Source organism: Nicotiana sylvestris, chromosome 7 (assembly GCF_000393655.2).
Source record: "Nicotiana sylvestris chromosome 7, ASM39365v2, whole genome shotgun sequence".
In the NCBI taxonomy this organism is placed as follows: Eukaryota; Viridiplantae; Streptophyta; class Magnoliopsida; order Solanales; family Solanaceae; genus Nicotiana; species Nicotiana sylvestris.
The window spans coordinates 82,902,146-82,927,702 of record NC_091063.1 but is presented as its reverse complement, the minus strand read 5'-3'; the positions used below and the strand labels follow the sequence as shown (position 1 = coordinate 82,927,702).

Here is a 25,557-nt window from a genome sequence, read left to right as displayed (position 1 = left end):
AGAAAAAAAAGAGGAGAGAAAGAAGAGGAGAGAGAAAAAAAAAGGAGCTGAATATTTAAGAGAGAGAAAAATCCTGAAAATATTAAGACTTTAGAAAATAAAAAGAAAAACATTCTGGAAATCAAAAGAGAGAGTAGTATACACGTGATATACAATCTAAATATTCTGATATACGGATTCAGAAATTAAGGGTTGAACATTAATTAGTCTTTCAAATCTGAAAAGATTCCTTTGGCTTCTGTCCGTTGATTGTTGTCGGTGTTTCTGGATTTTTATCTTGATTTTAAAATCGGTCACTGGTTTCTCGTTGCTGGTTGTTACTGGTTGCTGGGGTTGCTGTTGTTGTATGCTACTGAATTTCTGCTGATCTCCCTTTTCTTTTGCTTCCAATATCAGGTACACGATTGTAACACTAGCTATTGCAAGCTAATAATGTGGAAGCATAAATACATATGAAGAATTGAATTTTGAAATTTTAATGTCGCTTTTCGTTGTTCCTTTTATTGATTGTATTTAGGCTATTTCATGTATTACTGAATAATAATTGGAATAAGAGAAAATAACATAAGTTAGTCTTTAATGAATCAGTTTCGCAAAACGGGTTAATTCACTAGTTATGAAGGTTTTAAGATTATCAAAAGTAGGTTAATCGTGAACAAGTAGCTAAATTTAGCTAAGGTATGAATTTAAACTGAATTTCGTGAATTAGGCATTAAGACACGATTTGAGTTCAAACAAGATTAGAAGAACGTTTAAGTTTAATAAACTTTCTAATAAGCATTAGTAATTATGGTTAAATATAGTTTCAAATGGTTGTGAATAATTAATCTCAATAGTTTTTTTTATAACAATGCGAGTTTTAATCTAGCTATATTTGATTCTTTTAAATATTAGTTGTCGAATTTTTATTTTATTTATAATTTCTAATTTTTGAGTAAAATTCCTTTTCAGCAATATTTGTATTAATCTAGCAATTAGTATGCCATGCTTTCTTAAATAAATAAATAAATAAAGCTCGTAATTAATTAGGATTTTCTTTCTTTATTTTAGAGACTAATTTTAATAGAAAAATATAGTTGCTTTAAGATTTGTCCATTTAAAATAAATGAGACGAGCCTCGCCTAGTAAAATATATAGATTGCGGGGCCCTCACAAATGTATGCATTAATTATTTAGAACATCGGAGTTGGTCGTCTAGTGAAATTTTACGGCCTTTCCCAAAACAACAATACGCTAGTCGCTCTAGGCGCGTCTTTAACAAATTATTTTTCTTAAATATGGGTGTGCATTTATGTAACCCAAATCCAAATCTTAACGGAGTCGAAATGTGTCGATAACCACGGGTGCATTGATTGCGACGTGGTTTGAAATACGTTTTCACAATGTTGCAATTCTCCGTAAAATAATAACAATAAATAAAAATAATAAAAGCAGCTAAAGGATAAAATTTGCACATAAGTTTATAATATGTATTATATCAGATAATCAAGCCGAATATAACAGTTGAGCGACCGTGCTAGAACCACGGAACTCGGGAATGCCTAACACCTTCTCCCGGGTTAACAGAATTCCTTATTCGGATTTCTGGTTCGCAGACTGTAATACAGAGTCATTCTTTTCCTCGATTCGGGATTAAAATTGGTGACTTGGGATACCCTAAATCTCCCAAGTGACGACTCTAAAATAAATAAACAAATCCCGTTTCGATTGTCCTTTAATTGAAAAAAACTCCTTCACCCCTCGCGGAGACGGAAAAAGGTGGTGCGACAATGAGGACCTTAAATTGTAACGCATATCACTCTTTACTTGTCAAACCACTCCCCCACACCCCCTGAATTCAACAGAGAGTGAAGAAAGTCATGAAGCAAGAATTCGAAAGATATGAGACGTTGGGAACAAAAATTGCTAATCATGAATAGAATTAAGAGAGAGAAAAATAGACGAGCAAAAGAAATGGACTAAAGGAAAAATTACAGAATAAGAAACAAAAATAATATTCTCTAACAAGGTACGATCATACTAATTAATCACAAATTGAAGCTGAGAAAATAGTCATTAGCCTAAAAACCAAGATTTTCGTAAACCATAATGGTAAATCAAAAGACGTGTGGGCGAAGCCACCTTTAGCAGAGGATGGTCAACTGATCACCCTTCGCTGAAAAATTACGAAAAATTACATTGTGTATATAAGTAAAATGTTGATTATATATATATAAAATCTATATTGAGCACCCTTTGTCGGAATTTTTTTTCTACTTCTTTCAAGTTTGAATATCCTTGGAAACATTTCTGGCTTCGCCAGAAAGGATATTTAATCAAGAGCAAAATAGTACTTGTGAAAAGATCACAAATCTTTTTACTTTTTACTTAACCAATCGATATTTTATAATCTAGAAATATGATGGGATGGATGAAATCCCTCAAATTTAATTAAAAATTTCGAGTTCGAGCTCCTTGACATAGGAGAAATTTCTAGCATAAAATAATTTCCCTTTAATAGGCCTTGCATAATTCGAATGCAGATTAGTCAAATGCGGATGGTTAAACAAAAGTAAAAAAAAAAACTATTAGTAACACATTACAACAAAAATAAATCAGCAAAATAAGTGAACATGTTTTTAACAAATTATTCAAACCGAAACATAAATTGCATATTGAACTTTTTATACTTAAGAAAATAGAAATCTTGTATTACCACGACATCAAAGTCGAAAAATTACCTCACATGTGATATTTATACTAATTTGATGATTATATGACAACTGACAAGTGACCTTATATACATTAATGTTGACACTTAATTATTTATTAATTAATAAATACTTTTACCTTAATTTAGTACTTAATTATATTAGATTAGTACAATATAATTTAGTATAAATAAACATCCAATATGAATTCAAAGTCGGAAAGAAAGCCCTTTGAAACTATACAAGGCTAAAAATAGCAATATTTTATTTTATTAGAGAGAAAAAGGCAAAAACGGAAAAAGAAAAGTTGCAGAAAGCAATATACTATTATCATATATATGCAGAAGTACAAGTTTATCGGAGGAGGAGGGTGGTGAAATTTTCCGGTGGCTGACATCCAATGTGGAATCCCACATAATCCCAAATTCTCCTGTTATTCTGATTTTCGTACTTATCCTTTTTCTTTTTCCAAAATTTCCAATCCTACTAGTACTAGGAAAAGCAATCTTCTTTATTTACGCATTAGATTTGAGTGAATGGCCTTGGCATTGCCAATTTGCAAAAAAGTGGAATCTTGGGGTTTTCCACATTCAAATCAACCCTTCCCCATCATCTCTACCGCCCTGTATATTACAATATAATGCCGATGCTGGCGACTCAAATCGCCGCCGATAAAACCCCAGGATTAGAGAAAGGGGAAAAAGGATCCCACGAGACCGTGAAACGATCTTCAAATAATTTGAAGAAGTTATTTACTAAAGCGTTACGTTCCACCGGTGTTAAATCCATCTTCAAATCCAAAACTAAGCCGCCTAAGACTCCTATTGATGTTGTTCGCCGGGTGACGTTCCTACTGGCTGCCCTTGACTGCAATGTTGATCCCAAGCGTTTTGATAAGGTACGTGAAAGTTACGTGCCTTTGCTTCTAAAATGCATTTATTTTTCCCCTTAGAATTCTTATTATCCTTGTTTGGTTGGTACTTGGTAGAGGTGTGCCCGACTTGATCAGACACCACCGTCATTAGAATACAAATAATTGTCTTTGTTTTAACCTAGCTATGTTAATACTTTATCTTCTTTAAAGTTTCAGACAAAATGTACCCCGGGAGGGAAAAGTTGGATTGGGTGCATTTTAAATTATCTTTTTCAAAGAGTTCCATTTTGTCTCTTAATGTGTCTAATTTTTATTTAGTGCTTAATGTATCAAGTCAATGTTCCTGGGGGATAATTAAAAGGATTTTCTGAGCATGGTTGAGATTAAATATAAAAAGAATTTGAAAATCGAATGCCAATTCCAAAGGCTCCATGCCTACAAGTATTATAACGTTATATGAAGATTACTAGAGGAGAGAGATTGAAGGATAATCCTGGGTTTGTGAAAATAGAACAGTATTAAAGTTCATTTCTAACATCCTTTCAGTAAAGTAGTTCGTATCATAGATATCAGACATGAATTATGTCTAGTTTTGTAAAAGTTTTCGTTTGTGTTTTCTTTTTAGTGGGGGAACTGGTTCGTCCATTTAAGTCTTTGTTAGAGGTATACATGAGTTGTGTTATTAGAACCTTCAATTGCATGCTATTTCATAAAATTTAGTTTTTTGTGTCTCTGATAATACATAATGCTTTCAGATGCAAGAATTGGATTCTCTTTTACATGAGATGAAATCAATCTTGTATGGCAGTAATGAATGTGAACCTGCTGTTGAAGCCTGTGCGCAACTGACTCAGGAACTTTTTCGAGATAATACACTGCGTCTCATCATCCTTTGTCTTCCTAAATTGAACTTGGAGGTGAGTATGTTTACAATTAATACTGTTACGAGCTAAGCTTCAAGATCTTACTACTCTATAATTTGCTCCCTTTTTGAAGACACTTTAGGCTTTCTGCTATCCATTGTTTCTAGTGAAAGGACGTTTTACCTTGTTCTTTTGCTGGGACATGTCACGAAAATGATAATTCTTTGCTTAGGCCCGTAAAGATGCCACGCGAATTGTTGCGAATTTGCAAAGGCAACCAGTTAATTCACGTTTGATTGCTTCTGATTACTTGGAAGCCAACCCGGACCTTATGGATCATTTGGTATCTGGGTAAGCTAATCCTAATTTTTTCTCCTTTTTCTTTTCCAAGTTTATTGGATTTTGTTTTATCTAACTAAGCTTCTCTTCCTCCTAATCTTTAACTGAAGCACGGTCTGTTTGTCGAAAGTAAAACATTTTGAATATGTTTTATATATTTACTCAGTACCTTTAGTTAGTGTATGGTCTCCCTTACTGAAGGTTTTATTTGTCACCCTAGTATATCTATGAGAATCATCTAGATGTCTATGGTTAAGCTTATTCAATCATGGTACATGTTAGGGAAAGAAGTTGAATACGGAGAAGGAAACTCTTTTCTAACTGTAGTTGTTATAGGTATGACGATCCTGGTCTTGCTTTGCATTATGGAGCAATGTTGAGAGAGTGCATTCGACATCAAGTTGTTGCAAGGTTAGCAGCTTATGAAACACTACCAGTATCTTAATTGAAAGTTGTTCCGATCACTAGCTTTGTTTTGTTTCTTTAATTATTCCAAGGTTCCTTGTTACTTTCCAATGAATAGTTGTGGTTCTTTCCTTTTTGTTTCCAACAACTTGCACTTCTTTCTTTTCTTTTAATGTGTGCTATTATTCTCTGATTAATTTTATATTGTTTGCTTTATCAGTGTCTATGGGTAGTTTCCCATAATTTGTCAAAATATTTGCAGATATGTGCTAAGGTCGGAGCATATGAAAAGGTTCTTTGACTACATGCAAATCCCAGAATTTGATGTCGCAGCAGATGCTACAGCGACCTTTAAGGTTATTATTTCTCTCTCAGCATGTTCCATTCTATGTTGCTCGGACTCTCCGAAAATGTTGCAGGGTGCGTGTCAGATACTTCAAAAGTAGTGTATTTTTGGAAAATCCGACACGGGTGAGGCAACATTTTGGAGAGTCCGCGCAACATAGGTTCCATTAATCTCTATTTTTAATGATATTTGGTCATATTGTAATGCACTTCTCTACAGATCTACCTGATGTTAAACGTTGGTGCATGATCTGCTAAGAATATTATACTCCCTGTGTTTTAATTTGTTTGAACATTTTCGGAGTACGAGGGTCAAAATGACCAATTTTCGATCTGAATTCGAGCTTAAATTTTTTTAGTTTTTTGAGATAAAGTTTACATATTTAGAAACTACATAAAAAGTACTATAAGTCATAATAGCTAACAATTGAAAATATTTAAAAATTATTTGAAAAAAATATGGTTAAAAAAATCTTGTTTGACTCCCCAAATAGTAATAGGTTCATTCTACTTTAAACAGAGGAAGTATTAATTTTGGTCTTCTTTCTTTGGTCTTTTTAATTAAGTAATAAAATTTTGTTAATGAATTGGCAGAAAAGACTTGTATACGAGCTCTTTTTTCTTTGATGTTTAGGGAATGCAATTCTTCATTAGCTGTTTAGTGTGAAAGTATATGTGCTTGCAGTGTATTGATGTGCACCTAATTTATCTCACCATTTAGTGATAAAGTTAGTGCACTGGGCTGTGCTTTTTTATGATGAAGTCATGTGAATATTTTGAAATTGCTACATCTTTCGAAGTGTTAATTTTTCGTATATAAAAATACAAAAAAGCTCTAGCGTTCCTAACTTCTTAGATTTCTTGACGAGGTAACAGTGATCAACATGACAATGGAGCATACTAAATGAATCTTCGTGTGTTCGACCTTTGTGAAAAATATCTGACTTGGAGTTGTGGCATCTTGAAGAGAATTATTAAAATAATTAATTTCTCCTCTCTCACAAGTTAAGTTTTAGATGAGATAGTTTTATAGGTTATGGAGGATTCACATACTTTCTTGAAAGTAAAATAGACTTAAACATTGCCCGAATACAAAAAAAACCATCTTGGTGTCTTATTTCACCAGTTTTATGATAGTAAAATTTTTGGTACTGTTTATTTATGTTAGCAATGAAGTATTCCTGTCAGCCACTGAGTATTCGTACTGTTACTCAAATGTGTATCTTTAATTTCTTTTGCAACTTGCTGCAGGAGCTTATGACCAGGCATAAGTCCACAGTTGCTGAATTTCTCTTTGAAAATTATGATTGGGTATGTTATGATCCTCACTTTTCACTTGTATGGTTTTCTTTATGTTTCTAACCTTCATTAGTGCCAACTTCATCCTACAACATACTAGTGTAATATTTCATCCATTTTTTTTGTTATAGTTCTTTACTGAGTTTAATGCAAAGCTTTTGGAATCAGCAAACTACATTACCAGAAGACAAGCTATCAAGGTAAAATAGATATTAAGACTTTTTAGTCGTATTCTCGTTTTAAAGCAGTCAATTTTGATTTGATGCTGGTTTAGCTGGAGTTTCAATGATTTTCCTTTTTACTTTGCACCCATTAAGTAATTGTGCTGCTATATTTTATCAAGGTAACAGTTTTAATATGCTTATAAATAAATCACTTGCCTAACCCACAATTATCTATTTTTTCAGCTTTTGGGAGATATTTTGCTTGATCGCTCAAATTCTCCTGTGATGACACGCTATGTTAGCTCAAAGGATAATTTAAGGATTTTGATGAATCTTTTGAGGGTATGTCATTATACCAACGTGCCACAAGTTGTAGTTATTTTCCCTCTGAACGCAACATCATATGAATTCTCTGGGTAACAATACAGATAATGATGGAATAACTTCCTTTGATCATTTGATTCATGTTTTAGAAGATTAAAACTTATATAAGGGAGTACACTTCTCTGTGACGAAAGCAATCCTCTCATAAAATGTAGCTGATATAAGTCATACAAAAGGTGTGTTTGTTATATGTTTCTATCATGAGATTAACATTCATTTGGCTAGTTCATGTCCGTTTGGAAGATTTTTTGCAAGTGGCAAGTGTTACTATTTCATTACATTGATTTGATGCATCTGCTTGACCTTCTTGTTATACTACTCACTTACTGTTCTTTAACTTTGTTGGTGGGTCTTTCCATGTTTCAGGAGGCTAGCAAGAACATTCAGCTAGATGCATTCCACGTGTTTAAGGTTACACTTCATGCATTTGATTATTAACTTACCTAGTGTTCATGTATGACTCCTATTCACTTCTTTGTGCTTGTCTTTATATTTTGGTGACAGCTTTTTGTTGCCAATAGAAATAAACCTTCTGACATTGTCAACATACTCGTGGCCAACAGAAGCAAGCTTTTGCGCTTCTTTGCAAGCTTCAGGATTGATAAAGGTAGTAAATTTTGCTTCACCAACCAATATCTTGGATGATATCATCTATGTTGCGGAATGGTATATATAATTACAGAGTTTTGTTTGTTTGCAGAAGATGAACAATTCGAGGCTGATAAAGCTCAAGTTGTGAAAGAAATTGCAGAACTTGAAGCGATAGGACCTCTTTTCTCAGGAGAACTGCATAAGTTCCCCCCTACACCTACTGCTTCAGGAGAACTATATAAGACACCAACTGCGCGCATAAGACAACTCATATAATTTCCAAAAACTATGTTGAAGAATAGTAACGAAACCAACAACCTGCTCTGGAGAACCGTAAATGCTTTAGTATATGGGTCATTGTTTTACGAATCATACAAACAAATAATTTTTTTTTCTGTTTTTCTGATATGGTGCTGATCAACGAATACTAATTGCAGTAGAGTGGCATATATCTCTGTTCAAATTATTTGAAAGAGCGGAGAATTGATTCAGAAGGACGTGCGTATATGGTGTAGAACATAATTTTTCAAATTTATTAATGTCTGCTAACAACTTTATATAACATGTAAGTTGTAACGACCATGTTCCTGAATTTGCCATAAATGAATTGGGAGAGAATCTAGTTTGTTGGCTCATGCATGTTGTGTAGTATGAGCATATGCATTCTAGTAAGAACTCCCCTGTTAGTTTCCTGAACAGCGTAAATGTTTTGTGAAAGAAAAGGAGTAACAGGCATTAATAATTGAGGTAAAAGCATTTTAGAATTTTATTCTTAACTTTAGGCCATTTCTGGCAATAATTGAGGTTTTCACAATTTATAACCATAAAAAATTGAATAAGGGGATTAAAAAGGGACACTGTTATTATGTCCTGTTAGAAATTACAAATATCGTTAATCACCCTACCATTTGATACTATATGGATGACAATTTTACAGACTACTATGTCTATTCACGGAAAATGTTGGGAAGAAATTCAAAAATAGCCAGATTTACAAGTGATCATTCAAAAATAGTCACAGTTTCAAAAGTAATCAAAATTTAGTCACTTTTCAAGTAAAGATAAATCTGAACAAAAATACTGTTCAAAATCCAGAAAAATACTTCAGTATAATATACTGGAACTCCAGTATATTATACTGGAACTTTCCGCGTGTTGGAGTTCCAGCATAATATGCTGGAAGTTCATACATAGGTGCACAAATCTCCAGTATATTATGCTGGAACTTTCTATGTTGTAGCAAACTTTACAAACACTGACTATTTTTGAATGACCAGTCCGAAAACTGGTTAGCCCGTGCTATTTTTGTCAAAATGTTGGGGGAAAAAAGATAATGAAGAAATTTAAGTTATCAAGGTTGCAACTCTATGAAGGTTTCAACTTTCAATACCACTGAAAGCAGGAAAAAAAAAATGAATCCAGGCAAAGAATTTTCGTAACTTTTAGTCAAAGAATATTGGGGTATTATCACTTTTAGCCCGTGTCAGTAAACTATTTACATTTGGTAGCCAAAAAATGTATAAAGTTTGTATAATTATTGTATATAACACACAGAATGTAAATATATACAAAAAATATATAAATTTTATATATTTTTTCGACTATTATTTTTACAACGGCTATACAATGTAATTTTTCCAAGAATGAATTATTCGAACTCTGCACTCCCTGGAAAAGAAAGAAAAAAACAGAATATCAGTTGTAAGAAATGGGCTGGGCTTGTCTGATCTGAGCTATGCCTCTATGATCCAGACCAACTTTGGGTTGTCGGGCCTACCCGAAAAGCCCCGGGTGCTCATGATGATCCGACGCAGAAGAAGAATCGTCACTTGTTCTCCCAGATCTCTGTCTTGTGAGCAATTTATGAGGTTCCTCTGTAGAGTTTTTCAATTCTTAAAAGTCGAATCCATTATTCAAGATTTCCCTTTGTTCTCTGATATTTCGTGTGATTCTTTGTATAAACTCATACTATAGATTAGTGTTACCATTTTTGAACAACAACATCACCGAACCCGAGATGGTATTCTGCTACCCCTCATCCCCTGCCAAGTTTGGTGCCACAATGGCGTGCTTTGTTGGTGGTGGTGCTCTCTTTGCTTTTGGGGTACACTATTCTTATAAGTATATAGCCCCTCAACAAGCTCGGACTAAGGCTAGGAATGACTTCGTCAAGGACCGTTTGAGAAAGAAATATGGCAAATAACTCACTCTCTCTCTCTCTCTCTTGTTGTTTTTCTTTTATGGTAAGCTTGATTGTTGCTAGCTTTTCGGATTTCTCAGTCATTTTTCTTCTTGGTTCGTCTAATTTTAGCTTAAATTTGTGTCTGTAGTTTGTATGTTGATTTCCTAATTTAGATAAGTACAAAGCCTTTTAATATATGCAGGTGACATTCTTTTCTAACAGCTTAGGAATGATATTTACCACTGAGCTATTTCCATTTCACAGCCATACTTGCTCTACTACTATTACATACATGATGAAATCAAACAGTTATAAAGAAAGAAGCTAATTTTGAATGTAGAGTTATACAGCATGTAGGTTAGCACCAAAGATGAAAAAGAATAGAAATAACAACCCATGATAGGTAAAGGTGGACACATACAAGGGGAGGTGTCATGGTATATGCTATATAGTACTAATTGACGAGACGCGATGCGGGGTTAATGCTAGGTTGGAGGTTTGGAGATAGACACTGGAGTTCGTTATTAGTACATGTGTCATTCGCTTCCATTACTCCGTTACCTTGATGTTGCAATTGTTTGTTGCTTTAGTTTCACTGTTCCTTGAGCCGAGGGTCTACCGGAAACAACCTATCTATTTTCATAAGGTAGGGGTAAGGTCTGCGTACACATTACCCTCCTCAAACCTCACTCGTGGAATTATACTTGGTTTATTGTTTATAGGTAAAGATCACTTACTACAACTCTACAACTCGAAGAACTTTTAACATATGAAGACTCTCTGGAGAAGCACCTAACTGCTTGAACTGAATCAATTAAGGTGTTAAACTACTCCATCTGCGGCAATCACGCATGTCTATTATATCCCTAATTTTAGTCCTCAATCTGTCTAAACGTCCTTCCTGTAGCTAAATTTTTGCTTCCCCGTTCAACATAGTTTACTTCCAAGGCTCCTCCCTTTGTGTTTTTCTTCTGGAATTGCCATTACGTTTTACTTGAAGTACTTTTTCTCTTTTCAACTCCAGTTGCTTATAATACAATAGAGATTAACTTTTAACTCTTTATTTATTGGTAACCTTTTTCCTTAGAGTATCTTATCATTTTTCTCTTGTTGAGTGTTAAAAACAAAGTCTCCAGAACTTTTTATTTTATCATATCTGTGGAATTTAACCGTGTTGTCCTGAAATTTATTAAACTAATCTTATAAGGTAGTAATAACAATTTATGTGGGACTTATGCAAACAATGAATGAGTTATCTTGTTTCTCTAATTGGTTGAATCACATACGAGATGAGATTACAGCCTATGGAAAAAAGAAATATAACAAAAATTAACATAAGGGACTGATAATATTTAGCTCAATATTCTTTTGTATTGTCAAATATAATTATTCGTAATCTGTACTATTGGATGAATGGGGATCTGATACAGATTCGAAAAATGCAGAAAAGAAACTAAAGCTACAGCTAAGAGAAGAAGGAAAAACTAATAATTTCATTCATGTCTCCAAAATGAGCTACTGCTCAGTACATATAGCTCAGACGTGAGCAAAGACCTAAGGGCTAAACGGGAAATAAGAAAAACTTACAAGGGGTGATTTAATTATAAATCAATCTAGCTAAATGGACTCAAGTGCAAGAAACAAAAGTTGTTAACTAATCAACCCACCCCTTCCGCTAACTTCACGGTGCAAGCTTGAAAGCCCATTGTACAAGCTCCACCAGCACCTCCAACCTCTTCCATTTTAAATCATATTAGGATCTGGTTTGTAACATGAATGACGTGCTGGACTAGTTACAATCTTTGAGCATGTGATGCAAAACAAGTCCAGATATTTTGTAAATTATGCTGTACCAGCTTAGTACTGTCTATAAATAGAACGCTAACTTATAAAAAAAAAAAGTATTTTACTCAATGTTGCCTTTGATAATTCTTATTATCTCTTTCTTAGATGTTCTCGCATAATGTGATGTGGGGCATTCTGCTCTATTTTAGATCCTGCAGCTAAGTGAGAGTACGCGACTTTGACTCGACCTTCTATTTGCTTTATGACAATCAGGGATTTGCTTCAGAGAATCTGTCTGGATTACAAGAAAGCTCAGTAACTTAAATGGAGATTAGTCTTGTATAAGCAATAATGTTTCAAAAATACACGTTTTACTCAATTGCAAGTTTGCAACCCATGAAGCATCTGATTGAAGTCGGGATTCATCCACCGAGGAACTTGCATGCAGTACTTCTTATGCAACCCAAGTGACTCATGCTGCTAACCATCAATACATTTGGCTGAGCATCCCTCTGTGTCATCATCATTGTTCTTATCTTGGCTTTGAATTGTTTCCTTCTCCCTGTTGTATAATCCTAGATTCTTTCTCCTTTGTTGCATCAGTTGGTGTCTGAAATCCTTTGTTGTATGATATCTTTCTAAGTTTAGCACTCAACCTTGAAACATTGTGTTTTGCTCAGAAAATCTTGGTATGTGCAGTTTCGGCTCCTTTAACTTTGTCAAATTACATCTTGACACCTCAGCCTATTGCAACAAAGATATATCTGGCTTTGTTGTTTGTGATCTGCTAGTGGAGGGTATGAACCTCACCACATGATCTCTAACAAGTAAAGCGTACTTATGGCCAGAAATACATGTTAAGTTAACACACGTGGATTTTGAAGTGGTGAATTCATGTAATGGCTTGCTCTGCTTCTTAGAACCGTTGTTCTATGATCCAGTCTGGGTTTGCGGTCTAATTGTTAGTTCAGTACATCACCCATTCACAAGCATGTGATTGAACTTGAGGATGATATTTGTTTCTGGATTTCGGGTTGATACAAATTCTGGTAAGTATAAGGTTGTTAAATTATTGTATTGTTTCATAGTGCGGAGTTCAGCCTAAGTTTTTTCGTTGGATGTGAATTGCCTAGATCAGATAAGTGTAAATCTTCCCTGTGAAGTAATCACCTATTAAAGGTGTATATGGGTGGTAAAACTAGTATACTTCCTGCATGTTACCTGCAGAGTGCCCTCAACATTAGGTCTAGTATGCTAAGGCCCTTTTTTTCCAAATTACTGCAGGTACCTGAAATGGATGAACCTATCACAACAAGACACCCAACATGGTGATGGTCTAGGGTGCAAGGTAAATATGATCAAGCTTAGGTTGAAGCAGCTACGTATGAGCAATTACAATTAATCAACATCGAAATGCTGATCATTCTTCTCCACCACCACTTCTACCTTTTGAAACTCCGCGTTGTGATCCTGAGCTACTGGGAGGGTTCAATGGGCAGGCACCTCCCCTCAGAATGCTCAACCTCTACATCATTCTGGAGGATTTGTGCTCATATTGAGTCGATGAAACTATGCAGGGCCTAATTCTTTGAGGTGTAATATTCATGGAATTGCTTTGACGGAGCAGTGAGTGCAGAATAAGTATGGTGCATGCTTCACTGTTTTATGAAACCAAGCTGGGAAGCAAGAAGCTGGTAAATTCAGTTATGCCATTGAACCTCTTTGTCCGACTAACTTGTGCACTGGTTTATGATGGCGATTTCCGTGGCTTTTCACATTCTCGGGCAGTGACATTTTGATTGGTTTTAATTGTTCGTCTTCCATCAGGAATGTGCATACTTTCTTTTTTGACTGGGTGTAAGTAGTAAGCAGTCATCAGTGGAATCTCCAATTGCCAATGGAAATAGACACTGCCTAAAGGAAAAAGAAAATTCAGGGCACCATAAATTTGTGAATGTTGCTCTTTAGTGTTCTTGGTTCAACTTGCAAAGTTTTTTTTATAACTTAAGTTGTAACACACAATAACCCAACTTTTACCAAGCCTCTTCTCTCTTCAAAGAGGAATCTGCCAATCGACATCATTAGTCAATAGGTCTATCGTTTGTTTGCACGGTGCAAGTAAATGTTGTAGACATGAATGGATCAAAATAACAGGGATGATCTCGTTGGCCCACTTATAAGAAACAATTGAAGATAATCCTACAAATATCTCGTGTTATTTTTTACTGATCTTCGGCGAAAAGGATCATATAACTAAAATAACATTTGTAACTAGTACTACTTTTGATCATTGCTTATATTCAATACAGAATTCTTACAATAAATAGGCAATAACCCGAAACACCACTCAATCTGACCCAAAATGAAAAAAAAGGAAAGGGATGAAAAATAGAAACAAGGAAGAATGAAAAGAATAGACAAAAGCTGAAAATTTGGTACGTGGAAAATACAAGGAACAATCACGTGTTATATGAGCTGATCGGACTACCCGTCATGTGTGACTCCATAACTACCATAAGTTTGTTCAGTAAGATGGCGAAACAAATTGTACAAAATGGTGGCACCGCGGCAGAAATGGTCATCAAACTACCATAATAGTTGCAAGAAGAATTGCAACAGAGCTCATGAGAATGCTAGCAACAACGGAGGATTGGCCATTTGGAGGAGTGGGAGCAATAGCTGACCCATTGGCATTAGATGGGTTTATCTTTGCCACAGGTGGAAGAGGTGGCTCAACCACATCACTTTCAGTGAGTACCGGGTTGGGAGCTTCAGCTGGTGGCAAAAACTGAGGAGCAATGAGTCCTAGGAGACTCCCAGGTTGTACAGGGCTCATATATGGTGGCAAGTCTTTTAACCCTAAACAACGGTTCCCTGTACATTCCAAACAATTTGTATATGTCAGTATTGACAATATCTAGTAATCTTGCATTTCGTACACACAACTTAACGAGTATGACCAAGCAAAAGCTCTGGTAAATATACACAAATACAGCAGATTGCACCAGAGATTCATTATACTAAATGATCTTTGTGCAGAGGCAGGATGATGAATCTAGAAACTAAAAGAGGAAGAAAAGGGAAAGGGGCGAATAGGGGTTGGGATTGGACCACAGTACGAGAAATAATAAGCTATATGGATAACTTACTTCGGTATCTAGCCGCTGTGGCAGGGTATTCTGTAATAACACCATCAATGCCAGCTCCAACAGCATAGTTGTTTAACTCAAGAGATGAATCTGAGAAAAAGTCCCATGCTTGAGACACAAACTCATTGTTGAAGAGTTGTACATATACTGTGAGATTTGATGACTGCAGCTTCTGCACTACATTCGTTTGTGCAATGATAAATGCATCCTCGCTGGGGAAGACAGATTCCTTAGTTATGATAACAGATTTTGCAAAGGTCTTGATCTCCAATATGGTTGAGCTCTCAATATCACGGATATCATCCCCAACCCCATAAACAAGTTCATAGCTACTTTTCTTAAATTCTTCCAGAACAGAACTGTCAGTTGACTGGATCAAAACTTTCTTAGCTGTCTGATTATTGTAACCAGATTTGCTTAAGGCGTCCAAAACAGCACCAGTTACACCTAATCCCTGCTTCGCCAGGTATGCTGCATTCTGCGTGGAGCCAAAATATTTCCAAAATAATGAACAAGGAGTTAAAACCTTCATTGCACAATGATGTTCATGAACATTAAATTTTTCTCTCAAAATAAACCAAAAAATGCGGCTACTTTACTACTTTTACTATTATTTCCACTTCACTGTGATGTCACAGTTTTTCTTTTCTTTTATAATCCTTTGTATATTTAATGGGTAATAACCTTCATTAAGTAATGAAAATAAAATTATTATGATTTCTGTTAGTCCTTTAAAGCATAATGCTACTAGAAAGGCAACCGCCATGGTGTTTGAGCAAGCAATCAAAATTGCTTCATTTCAGAAAATTGGAGATGCTTGGTAGCTGGAATGATATATGTTGGGATCCTTTCTGTATTCTGCAGAGGATTAAACCTTCAAAATACTAGTCACAAAGTGAATCTGTTTCCCTTTGAAAACATACCATTTTCTAAAGCATTTGTTTTTTAATGACGGTGTGTCCAGGCCAGCTTGTGCGTACCTCGGCCATTTCACCAGGTATCTGCTACCTCCCACCAGCACAAATACCGGGCAGATATGCCTGCCAAGGCTCGGGCAAATGAGAAGAAATCACCTAGTGTTTTTTGTCTTCACTGGAATTTGAACTGGAGACTCATGGTTCTCCACCCACGTCATTGACCACTAGGCCACACCTTTGGATGCATCCAAAATCTTTTATGGGAAAGTTTGGCCTATTTCCCCGCATCCAATCACAAATGTGATAGCATAAGAAGCTACCGAATTCTCACTCAGAATGAGAAGTGACAAGTAGTGGATATAAGCATTTAGGATTCTACACTTAATTGATGCATAACAATGTTGGTATAAAGGCTATGTTGCTCGGACTCTCCGAAAATGTCGTCGGATGCGTGTCGAATTCTCCAAAAGCAGTGTATTTTTGGAGAATTCGATATGGGTGCGGCAGTGTTTCGGAGAGTCAGTGCAACATAATATAAAGGTCTATGGAACTGTCACTGAATAAACTCACCTCTATGCTGATCATCACACCAGAAACAGAAGTTGTATTTTTGGCAAATGTCAAGAAGTCCGCTAACGACATAAAGTTTCCGTCATTTCTGGCCTTTGGATTCCGAAACAATCTAAACACTGACCATCGGTTTGATATTGTCGCTGCAAGAAATTAGAGCATGTTTAAGTGCAGTGTTGAAGCAACAGTATTTCGAACTTTCAACTGAAGTAATGCATAACCTTGCAATGAAAAATAATTAGAAGAAAAAGAAAACATCTGAGGAAATGTCCAGACAAGAAATGAAGATCTCTAGCAAGTTGTAGAACATAAAGTCCCAAAAAGTGCTTGCTGAAAAAAGGATGACATAAAACATGTCAAAGTGGGAAATAGGCTATTACTAAGCCAAAGCAAATAAAAAGCCAAAAGAGGAATCCAGTTTTTCTAATTCTTTCACACATTTCAGAACAATGCAGTATTCATTAGGATATACAGTAGAACTGCTTTTATTAATGAGGAAGGAGAACTGGGATAATGAATGCTACAGTATTGCTCCCCTCTTAAGAGTTTATATGTGCAGTTTAAAACAAATTAACAAGCTACAAAAGGAATAGCTAAAACTTAGATCCCCAAATCCCTGAAAGTGTTATTTGTGCAAAAAATTAATGCATAAAAGTAAAGAAATTCTCCCTATATGAATGAGATAAGAAACACAATACTGAAGACAAACCGCCTTATTTTACAACAATTTTTAACAGTCCAAGATCCAAATGAAAGAAGTGATCGTGGCAAAAGATACGACTTATTGGAGGGCAAGCAGGGGAAAATTTATAGAGGCATGCAATCTTCCATTTTTCTTTTATATAGAAAGTTAGATACAGATGGCGTCGCACAGACGCGGAGGCATGAAATAGTAGGAGTGAAACATGATAAGCCACACAATTTAGCACTACAAACTAACAGTTGCTTCAACTTACGTCTCAGGCTTTGAATCTCGGTCCAAGTAAGGTTGATAGTGAGTATTCCATTTGTTATCTTAAGCTCAGGGACAGTGGTAGTAATGCTGCTGAATGGCGATTGGGCTGCAGTGGTCTTGTCTATCAGATTTATCGAACCAAGACAGAAAGGTATTCCATCTTTAGTCATTTGGACAGGACAGTTGAGAACATCTGCACCATCGGAAGCAGCCTTTGTGTATGCTAAATCAGTGCAACCAGGATAGTCACCACTTGCTCCTTCAGACGTAATAATCTGAAGCTTTACTGCAGGCCAACAGGAAGAAGAGGGAAAACAAGAGAGAGGAATAAAGCATCCATCAGTCTCTATATAGATTGTTCTAAAAGAACTTGATAAATGATGAAACAATAAGCAGTCATTTGGTGAATTAGTTATGCATGGGTAATCATATAGTTAATATAACATTAATTAATAACTTTGAAATTGCTATATGTTGAATAATAATAGAGGGTTTTTTGTGCAGGGCATGCCTACTATAAGGGTATTTTTATCTTTTTATACTGTTGTCCAGGTATCGTTAATACATGTATTACTTTTCCACATTGTACCATGTAAAATAATACTTAACAGAGGTTTTCACACAAATTATGCCAGTATTAATAACGTGACTTAAAGTATTGGAAACCTATTCATTAGCTATGTAGAGTTTTATACTGGAAATCATTATATATCGTATTTAGTTATGCAGAGTTTTATTTTACCAAGTACATGCTATATTTTTGTAATGAGATTATTATTTATTATTATGCGGTAAACCAAATAACCCCTAAGATTAGAAGACAAAAATAATTAGTAAAAAAATCTTAATAGAACTCAGGAAACCGACGATAGCTGAATCGTACGGAAGTTCAAAAATCATGGTCACATTGTTGAACCATGTTCAAGAAATGCTAGATTAGCTTTACATAACTCATAACAACGCCCATAGCTATTTTGCCTAGAAAAGTTCAACTTTCAGCTTTTCTCTCTACCTCTCTTTCTCTTTTTTTTTTTTTATAATGACGGTGGTATTTGAACCAACTTGCATGCACCTCGACTAATCCACCGAGTATCTGCTACCTCCACCAGCACAGTTACTGGGTAACTTTGCTCATTAAGGCTTAGGAAGATGACAAAAAATTACTTAGTATTTTTTTTTTGCTTCCATTGAGACTCATCAGGGGGTTGCTCTGATGGTAAGCAACCTCCACTTCCAACCAAGAGGTTGTGAGTTCGAGTCTCCCCAAGAGCAAGGTGCGAAGTTCTTGGAGGGAAGGATGTCGGGGGTCTATTTGGAAACAGCCTCTCTACCCCAGGATAGGGGTAAGGTCTGCGTACACACTACCCTCCCCAGACTCCACTAAGTGAGATTATACTGGGTTGTTGTTGTTGTTGTTGAGATTTAAACCCTCATGGTTCTACTCCCACTTCATTGACAAGTAGGGCATACCCTAGGATGCATTGCTTTGGTCTTTCAAGTTCAACATGGTACATTGCATGTGAACCAAATTTGAAAGTTGAGTCTATCAAATTCAAGGTTTAAAATTTTAGAAAGTTAGTTGACCCCATGTTCATTTCACTTTTAACCAAAAGTGGGAATAAGTTCACTTTACTTTCAACCTCAAGTGTGAATATTTAAATGCTTTGCAAGTCGTGCATTGTAAAAATTTTACTGAAAACCTTTAACCATATAAAACAACATAAATCAGTTTTGGAAAAGCATGCATATCAGCAGCGTACCTTGAGGTTTATCATTCTTGCCCAAATGAGAGAAGCAATCTGCATGATTAGAAAAAGCAGATCAAGGAATCAAAGCGCTTTCGAACCAACTCAGAATATTCGTCAACACTAAATGCAAAACGGTGCCAATCATAGGTTCAAGTTTCAACTCTGAGATAGCAACAACTGAGTGTTTCTTTGAATAATTATATGGATCACCTTCATCGGTCTAGCTCATTTATAAGCCTAGTGCTTCCAAGTCTCCTCTTCAGTAAAAGATAATCGTTTTATGATCAAGAAAGCTAAGAGTGGAGTAGCATGTGAAAGAATTGAGCATAAAACCCAAAGTTTACGGCTAAGAGTGGAGTAACCAAGATCTTGACGAACCCTTTGGATGCCCCCCCCCCCCTTCCCGGATGCCCTTATACCCTTCAAAAAGTTTTAAGTTCCTTAAATATTCTTTTGCGAAGGATGATGGTAGATATAAATTGGACAGGGAGCAAGTTTTTCTCGACAAGTAAATATGATTGACAGCCAAATATAATTGATTTAAAATAAAACAAGTGAAACTACGAAAGCAACAAATAAAGCTTATACTGGCACACTATCGAACAGAGAATCAAACTAGATTGTCACTTACCTACTGACGAAGATGGAGTCGATGGGAAGTCAGATAGCACTCCGTCCACCGAGAAGTTACCATTGTCAATATAGGATAAATACTCAGCTACAGGATCATAACTATAATTATAAGCAGAAGGTACGTCATTAGCAAAGTCGGCTGCGAAAATCTCAAGACCTTCCTTATGAGCATCCAAAACGACTGAGGTATGCGGCTGCAAGTACAAACTGTTGTCCACTGGCCAGATATAGTGTTTGGGAACAAGAATCCCTGAGGCGAAGGTTTTAACAAATGTGAGATTCTTTAACAAAGAACTGTATGTTTGATTCGTTGATGGCTCAAATTCATCCTCGCTGAGAAACCGGAAAACGAATTTTGTCACTCGTGGATTGAATCGCCTTGCGATACTTCGGAGGAAATTCACCTCAGGTGATGAAATATAGTTGATAATTACACTTCTAGACAGGGAAACAACAAAGCTTCTCATACTCAGATTGTGCTGGCTGTAGAAGGAGTCATGCTGGAAATGTATTTGGAAAAGCAGTCAATTAATAGCTATGCTAACAGAAATTTAACATACCACCACATAAAATGCAGTAATGCACATTGCTACAATCAATTTGTTCCTTTTAGACTCTTAGAGATCGAAAAATTGCAAGTATACAACAACTAATTACCACAAGCATTCGGTAATCAAAAGACATACCTGGATATTCAACCATAACCCTGGAGGTTTGACTTGGGTATCTACATCCTGGACAGTAAGAATTGACTGGGGGGTGCCATCAAATCTAGGAGATCGTGAAAAAACTCCTTGTTTCACTGTTCCAGGTATCAGGATTAATTACTTCTTAGTAGAACTTAGATCAAAAGAGACTAACTTTCATCAAGCATAATAACAAAACCAACTCCATTAGCTAGGGTAGATTCTCTAGACTATATCAATATGTTTTTCCATCACATTTACATTTGACAGGATCCATTGCTTGTTGATTAATCCTGTGCAACTTGCACAAAGCAACGTGTTTTCTAAGATGATATGATTCTTCATTTTAAGTTAGTGGTTTGGGGGGGGGGTATTTTTGACCGACTATATCATACAAATAATAGCATATTATGATGCAGAAAGGCTGCCAATTAGCACTTCATCAAAGAGTCAAACTTTTGAAAGATAGGATATAGTTATTCCACGAAATAAAAACCTAAGTTTTTCATCCATCAATCCTTATCCTTTGTATTCGGGTGCAAGAAAAAAGTTTTGATATAAGTGCATATACAGAAATGATACAACACACAGTTCCAACATACCAAAATTGTTTTAGAACCAAATAAATGCAGGTGGATATTAGCGTCAGATACACTATAATGGCATGTTACTAGAACCGGGGCTATCCACCGACATAAAGAAAGAGAGGAGTGACTGAACACCTTCTCAGACTAGCAAATAAAAGGAAAACAAAGACAAAGAAGCTAAGAACCGTTTAAAATTCTAAATAAGTAAAGCCCTGAAATAAATTGGTTTATTGTGTAAAACAAAAATAGCGGATAAGCCTCTCAATCAAGTACATTTTACAGTAAAAACAGGCGGGTTCGGACTGTAAACCCATTGCCCCTTGGCGTTATTAGGTCTAAATGCTGATCCAAAACAGCCATGCACATATATAGCACCATCAAGTATGAAGCATATAGTAAAGGATGCAGAAGGCAATGAGTTAAACTTACAGGTGACAAGTGCCAAATCCTTGAAATTGAAATCTACAGAAAACCATCCTTTCTGAGGAACACCATTTACCAAGTAGGTATTCTGCTTGTTTTTGAAGAGAACATCAACGTCAGAAGAATTGTCGAGCCTGATATCAGATAAACAAATGCCAACCCCATCTTTCGTGAGTTGAACATCACACCAAGCAACCCAATCGGCGACGCTGATCGTGCTTGCCAAAGTATAAGCATTAAAGCTTGAATCAGGCATTAACCCAGAAAATCCGCCACGAGCTATGACTTTCGGTGCATCTCCTGCAAAGCAAAAAAGATGGAGTTAATCAAAATATAAGGATGAAAACTAAACAATTTTATTCATTATTTTTTGAAAAAAAATGAAAACTAACTACCAAAATATTTTAATAAACAGGGAATGCTCACTGATTCAGCTTTTGAATCCTATCTGGAATTTCGCCGCTTATTCAGGGGAAATTCTCATTATCTTTCATTCTAAAATTTTTTCTTTTGGGAGGACATGGTTTGATGATTTAGGGATGAAATTCTATCAAAAGGTTGCATTCAACAACAGCTTGAGATCTACCTCTAATTAAACTAACTTTGATCGGAAATCTCACAAAATAATAAGCAGTATAAAACAGCTCAAAGCCTGGACAGTTGAATACCTCAAACGACCAATTCATCTTAACAATTCTGTTACTATCACAACAAAATTGTGCGTTATACTATTCTAGATATATATTTTTCACAATTTGTTCGGTGGCTCTAGAGCTAAAGTAAACTTCCGTTGATAATTTTACTGAAATATACACAAGTCTACGCAGCAACAGTCGCAACAAATTAGTGGCTTAAACAAAAATAAACGCATCCGAAGAACTTATCATGATTCCTACATACAGCAAAAGCGAACTTAGTAATGGCCATTTTCTAAGAAGCTAGAAGTAAAAAAAAACAAGGAGTTACCGCTCAATGTAAACCATTTAGAGGTAGCATTGTTAGATCTTTGAGCAGAAACAAATGCAGCTGAGCAGCAAAGGAGCAGGAGGCACGAAATAGAACGGAGGTTCCACATTTCCGGCGAACTTAGCCGGAGAAGCGTTTTACCGGCGGATTCAGCTGAAATTTCTGAAGAAATGAGAAAAGGAAAGTGTGATGATTGACAAGTTGGAGACCAGATAGATAGAGAGAGAAAGTGAGTGTGGGTGTTTGTGCCTTGAGGTAAGGCTGTAGGCTATTTCAGTCAGGCTGGCATATTTTCTTTCCACTATTTATGGTACATGGAAAGCCGAGAGATGCTTTTCATTACGCGTCGAGTCTTTTCCCTTATTTAATATCTTTAGTGCCGGCTTCCCGGTTTGCTTAATTTTTAGTTGCACTATTTTTCACTAGTTAACATATATCAGGTTAATTTCACTTCTAAGGAATAACTTTAAGATGTCAGCATGATATTTCATAGTGAGAAAATTGTTTGCCTTAGCATTGTGAAAATAACACTCAAGATTGATCAATTTATTGTTTTGCTTGACCAATCGAGTGGCAACAAAAATTACTACTATAAAGTTGGTGTTGTAAATCACGAGTGTTCTTTCAAGATGCTCAAAACCATTTATATTTTCTTTTACATTAGTGTGTACTACAATTATGTCGATGCTTAGCTATTCTGATTTTACTAATAAATGACGAAAGTAATACTTTTTTAAATGACGATAATTTCTTGTAAACAAAAACAACAACAATAAATTCCGTGAATTTTTACAAATGGAGTCTGGGAAAGATAATGTACACAGATTTTATCCCTACCTTGAAAGGGCAAAGACTTTTCCCATAAACCCTCAACTAAAGAGCTTCTTGTAAACAAAAATAAAGTAAAATTACAAATAATAGTAAATAATGCAAAAGAAATAAATTTCCAAAGTCCCGTTGGCATGAAATACATCTATAAGAGAAGAAAACATTTTTTACTTTTTAGTACAATACTACCTACCTTAACTTTGACGTGCTCATCCTATACAAATTACCTTTGGCATGTTCTACTCACTAGGAAACACATATAATAGTTATCTAATATTTGTACATACGAGAAATAAAGATACTCGAATAAAATAATTAACATATAGAGAGAGGAGGAGGTACTCATTTACTAGGAAGATTATGTCAAAATGAAAAGAAAAAAAAAAGATGTAAAACTTGATGCACAAATTTGTGTTATTCAAGTATTTACTGTTTTACTGCATGCCTTATCGAATGAAGCTTGTGTTAAACGTAATGAGTAGCAGCAGCAAATGGCAGTAAATGTAATAATGGAGCTTTGGTAGGTTGGAGCCATTTGAGCTGAAGGATCGGCTAAGAGTGGCTTTGTGTGATTGGAGGACAGCTAGGCGGCGACCAAAACATGGGTCAGCGTTCTCTGGCCCCTGCTTACGTGTCACCCTTTCCAAAATTAAATTAGTATTAAATTACCTACTACCGCTGTATAACACCAGCAGCCGCAGAGAAGAACCCGCAAAACGGATCACGTAGTCCCGGGACCCACTTCTGCCCCGATCCATTTTACCATTCGGGCCACATGTCAGGTATTTTTAGTTGCTTATACAAATAGCAAGCCTTGGCTTCTTTTCTTTTTCCTTTTTCTAAATAATTTTTTTTTAAGGTACGAATCAGTCCATAAATATTGGGGGGAGAAAAAGATAAAAACTAGTAATAGATATCTTTCATATCCAAGTATATATATTTAGAGGAATTGGAAATCAAGGTACTTCAGAGTGGTTTGGTTTTGTTATGGACCGAGTTGGTTCGATTTTTATCAAAATCAAACCAAACCAACTATATCGGTTTGGAGTGGTTTGGTTTTATTGAGTTTTTCGAATTTTTTTGGTTATATAAGTATTATTTCAATCTTACTTTGTTATATTTTTTATAAGTAAATATATGTTTAGTAAAAATTGAAAAAAAATTCAAATATATGATCAATTAAAATATTCTTATAGAAGAATTTTCTTAGTAACACATTATAATTACTTTTTTGTTGTCTGACAATAATTTTATGTTGATATGTTCTATTTAGTTTTAAATTATGAAAATACCATTTCAAATTCGAAAAAAATGTACGAATTTAATAGATCTTGACATATGAATATGGAAGAACAAAGAGATTGACGCAATTTACAAACACTTGATAAGAAAGTGATCATACAACCCGTTATTTATAGTTAATAACTATGGAGCACTTCATATTTAACTAAATTTTACATCCCATAAGAAAATCACAAATATTCTAGACACTTTTTGAATTTTTTTTTATAAAAAATCTTAAAAGTATATATAAAAACTGTATGTTTATATGTCGGTTTGATTCGAGTTTGTTTACTCAATACCAAACCAAATTAAACCAAACATTTTTTATTAGTTTGATTTGACTTTTCGGTTTAGTGCGATTTTCCGATTGGATTTGTACATTCCTACTTCAAAGTTTATTACAAGTATTAGTAATTTGTAATTTGTAATTTGGTTCTAACTGCGACTTTTTCTATTTCTTGTTGGCTTTTCCAAATAAGACAATAGGTAAGAGATAAAAACGGCTATTTGAAGTACCCAAGCAATAGGAAATAGTTCATATGAATTTTTTCCTTATAATATCAACCATCACCGTGTGAATTCATATCAGACAGCTAGTTTTGTTAGAATGTTTTGACAATTTCTTAGATGTAGGCCATACAATGAACGATATCATTATCAACCCCTTTGCTCTCGACATGCACATTCCTTTGTAGATTTTGTGCATTTTAATTGGACCAATTCAGCTAATCAACATTATTATTGTTATATATACTTTGTTTATATATACAATTTCCTTTTTTTATAATTATTTGGAATTCGAAATCCACCACCCTAATTAACCAATTACATCGCTTAAATTTCATTTTTTTTGAGTGGAGGATCTCGTTCATCTACGTTCCTTGTCCATC

The 25,557-nt window shown here is 35.2% G+C and overlaps 2 protein-coding genes and 1 non-coding gene across 4 annotated transcripts; 2 read left to right on the top strand and 1 right to left on the bottom strand.

Annotated features, from left to right (window-relative positions):
- Positions 1-3,052: 3,052 nt before the first annotated feature.
- On the top strand, positions 3,053-8,587 carry LOC104235368 (putative MO25-like protein At5g47540). Of its 2 annotated transcripts, none has more exons than XM_009789108.2 (11): positions 3,053-3,588; positions 4,320-4,481; positions 4,660-4,778; positions 5,103-5,177; positions 5,434-5,527; positions 6,768-6,827; positions 6,947-7,015; positions 7,223-7,321; positions 7,730-7,774; positions 7,868-7,970; positions 8,064-8,587. In XM_009789108.2, the coding sequence occupies exons 1-11, from the start codon at positions 3,331-3,333 to the stop codon at positions 8,228-8,230; spliced, it is 1,251 nt and encodes a 416-aa protein (XP_009787410.1). In that variant the 5' UTR covers positions 3,053-3,330; the 3' UTR covers positions 8,231-8,587. The 2 variants fall into 2 exon arrangements, with proteins under 2 accessions (XP_009787410.1, XP_009787409.1); XM_009789107.2 differs by having other exon boundaries at positions 8,046-8,401.
- Positions 8,588-9,781: 1,194 nt separating this feature from the next.
- Positions 9,782-12,645, top strand: LOC104235366 (uncharacterized). The gene is made up of 2 exons (XR_713169.2): positions 9,782-10,197; positions 12,195-12,645. It is a non-coding gene; the product is annotated as an uncharacterized protein (transcript).
- Positions 12,646-14,171: 1,526 nt separating this feature from the next.
- LOC104235367 (glycerophosphodiester phosphodiesterase GDPDL3-like) lies at positions 14,172-22,834 on the bottom strand. The gene is made up of 9 exons (XM_009789106.2): positions 22,556-22,834; positions 21,596-21,889; positions 20,580-20,695; positions 19,892-20,393; positions 19,273-19,311; positions 17,514-17,798; positions 16,558-16,700; positions 15,071-15,548; positions 14,172-14,795 (listed from the first exon to the last, which is right to left on the bottom strand). Exons 1-9 carry the CDS (start codon positions 22,662-22,664, stop codon positions 14,503-14,505), a joined length of 2,259 nt encoding a protein of 752 aa, XP_009787408.1. The 5' UTR covers positions 22,665-22,834; the 3' UTR covers positions 14,172-14,502.
- Positions 22,835-25,557: the final 2,723 nt, after the last annotated feature.